General features: G+C 45.4%; 1 protein-coding gene across 1 annotated transcript in view; it reads right to left on the bottom strand.

Annotated features, from left to right (window-relative positions):
* Window positions 1–752, bottom strand: part of Gpld1 (glycosylphosphatidylinositol specific phospholipase D1) — a 41,121-nt gene extending 40,369 nt beyond the window's left edge. The window contains exon 1 of the mRNA XM_013035222.1: window positions 656–752. Within this exon, the coding sequence (XP_012890676.1) occupies window positions 656–752 (97 nt within the window). The remainder of the gene's footprint in view (window positions 1–655) is intronic.
* Between the last annotated feature and the right edge of the window lie 1,690 nt (window positions 753–2,442).

Raw genomic sequence — 2,442 nt, 5'->3', positions numbered from 1 at the left:
ATTATCTTTAAGTAGTTGTATGAAGGAGTTTCCAATTCAACCTTAGTTTGAGTACAATACAAGTTGATCAATGTCACCCCTTCTATCATTTCTCTCAACACCACCCACTCTTCAAAACAAATATTTTACATTATCTCTAAATTCCACGTGCCAGCTTCTGAATACATTGCATCTCCCAGCATTCTCCCCTCTACCCCTACTTGGGGTTTCCCTGTCTTGTCTAACTCCTACCTTCCTTCTTAACTTGCCAGAAGCCAAACACCTTTAAAAACACTTGACAGAGAACCCACTAGGCTACATGTGCCCCTTTACAAATACTTAGAATGCCTCTCTTGGAAATGCACAACAACAAATATACATTGCTCACTCCCACCATATTTCACCTACCTTTCTGCTCTCCCCTCTGCTTTACTGCAGTCTTACTTTGTCAAACTCCTCCCTGTGCCCCCACCCACACAATCACCAGCCACCTGGCCCTGACTTTCTTGCCTAGCTGTGCCCCCCACACAACCCACCTCCCAGGCCCCCTCCACGCCCCATCCCCCGATGACTCCATTTTTGGCTTTCTTCTCTCCTGGGCCTCAGCTGGGAAAGGGAAAGTTTTATCTCGACAAGCTTTCTACTCCTGATAACACAACATGACCCCAGTTCTTACCTATTTCTATGTGTGTTGACAGGCCACATGGTGAACTTGTAGAACAGAACAACGCCAGCACAAGCAGCAGGCCAGAGCGCAGCCTGAAAGCAGGCATGTTGTCATTCCTTCCGGCTCCTCTGGTGACAGGACCACTCCACGCAGCACTGCACTCCAAACTCCAGGCACAGACTCCACAGGTCCCTTCTCTGCAGATCACTGACACGAGAAAGCAAGCTGAATTTCGAAATAATATTTTCCAATGAAGTCAACTGTTCAACTACTGTTTAGCTTCACCACAAAGCAAACAAGACTGTCTGCCTGAGAGCAGGGAACAAATGATCCACCGACACCTAAAAGCTTCTAGCCGGAAAGATCTCCATCTTCCCATGGACCGAGGATTTCCCTGGATTCCATTTTAATATGAAACTAGGAAGAGGCAAAGTTGTCCTCCGATAATATATATCTAGTCTTGCTTTCTAAACAAGAGTCACCTGCGCAAATTGATAGTCTATTCTTCAGCCTTACCTTACGTGGGTGATGTCCCAAACATCCTTTCCACATACTTATCAGGCTCTCCTGCTTCTTGGCCTCCTAAGCTGCAAGTGCATGCTGGGAAAGCTTTTATGGTGATCAGCTGGACAGCCGGAACCGGCTCTCTTTCAGTATTTGGCAACAGGTACAAATACTTGTGTAGGATTACACAAGTGAAGCCACTCCTGGTCTTCTACCCCTGACTCCTCTGGAGCCTATTGGAATGTCAGAGGTGGGCACAGGAAGGGGATTTGAACCAGGAAAACAAAGGTTTGGAAAATACTGGGGTCTGAATGCACTTGCCATGAAGTAGCCAGTGAATAGCACTGAATCCATGGGAGGGGCAGGGTTTAGGTCAAGCTCTTCTTGGAAAGGATGGTGACATTAAAGTTCTAATTATGTATAGTGCATACAGTAAATGCAAGACAAGGAGTTGAGTGCCAGTCAGGAGGCTGAGATCTGAGGATCACAATTCAAAGCCAGCCTAAGCAAAAAAGGCCTTGAGACTCTTATCTCCAATAAACTAGCAGAAAGAAAGAGAGAGAGAAAGAGAGAGAGAGAGAAAGGAAGGAAGGAAGGAAGGAACTAAGGAAGGAAGGAAGGAAGGGAACTATGGCTCAAGTAGTAGAGTGCTAGATGGAGCAAAAATGCTAGGAGAGAGTCCAAGTCCCTGGGTTCAAGCCAAAATACTGGCACAAAAAATATGTAAGTGGGATGAAACCATGTTTATTTTCAGGTTAGCCGGAAGAGGTGAAAGAGCAACAATGGCTGATTCAAGACTTGTCGTCTGTCAGCATTGTGCTGTAATATTTATTTACTTACTTATTTTGCTGGTACTGGGCCTTGAACTCTGGGCCCTGGACTTGCTTCCAGCCCTTGTAATCTTAATTAACTCCAGGTTCAAAGCCCTAGGAAATAAGCACTTTCCTCTTCTGGGGGAATTAGGCCCAGCTGCTTCTACCCACTTTTAGGCCAGAAGCCACAAATGGTTGTGTTTTATTTGTCTAACAGTGTTTTATAAACTTAAGTCAACTTTTAAAATGAAAAAAAAAACCTCCACATAGAAATCTAAATAAATGATTTAAATAAATTAAAAGCCCTGGCTTCCTGAAGTGGCATTCTACCATAAGCTCCCCTCTACATCCTCCGTGCCCAGCCTCCATACACCATGTCTGGGTTTCCATGACCCTCTGGCCACCACAAACTTGGCTTTGCTTCCTTCTTCCCTGTGCCTCCTAAAGCCGGAGGTGACAGGCTAGCAATTACAAGTTGGG

Source organism: Dipodomys ordii, unplaced genomic scaffold (assembly GCF_000151885.1).
Source record: "Dipodomys ordii isolate 6190 unplaced genomic scaffold, Dord_2.0 Scaffold206, whole genome shotgun sequence".
Lineage (NCBI taxonomy): Eukaryota > Metazoa > Chordata > Mammalia > Rodentia > Heteromyidae > Dipodomys > Dipodomys ordii.
This window is presented reverse-complemented; position numbering and strand designations above follow the sequence as displayed.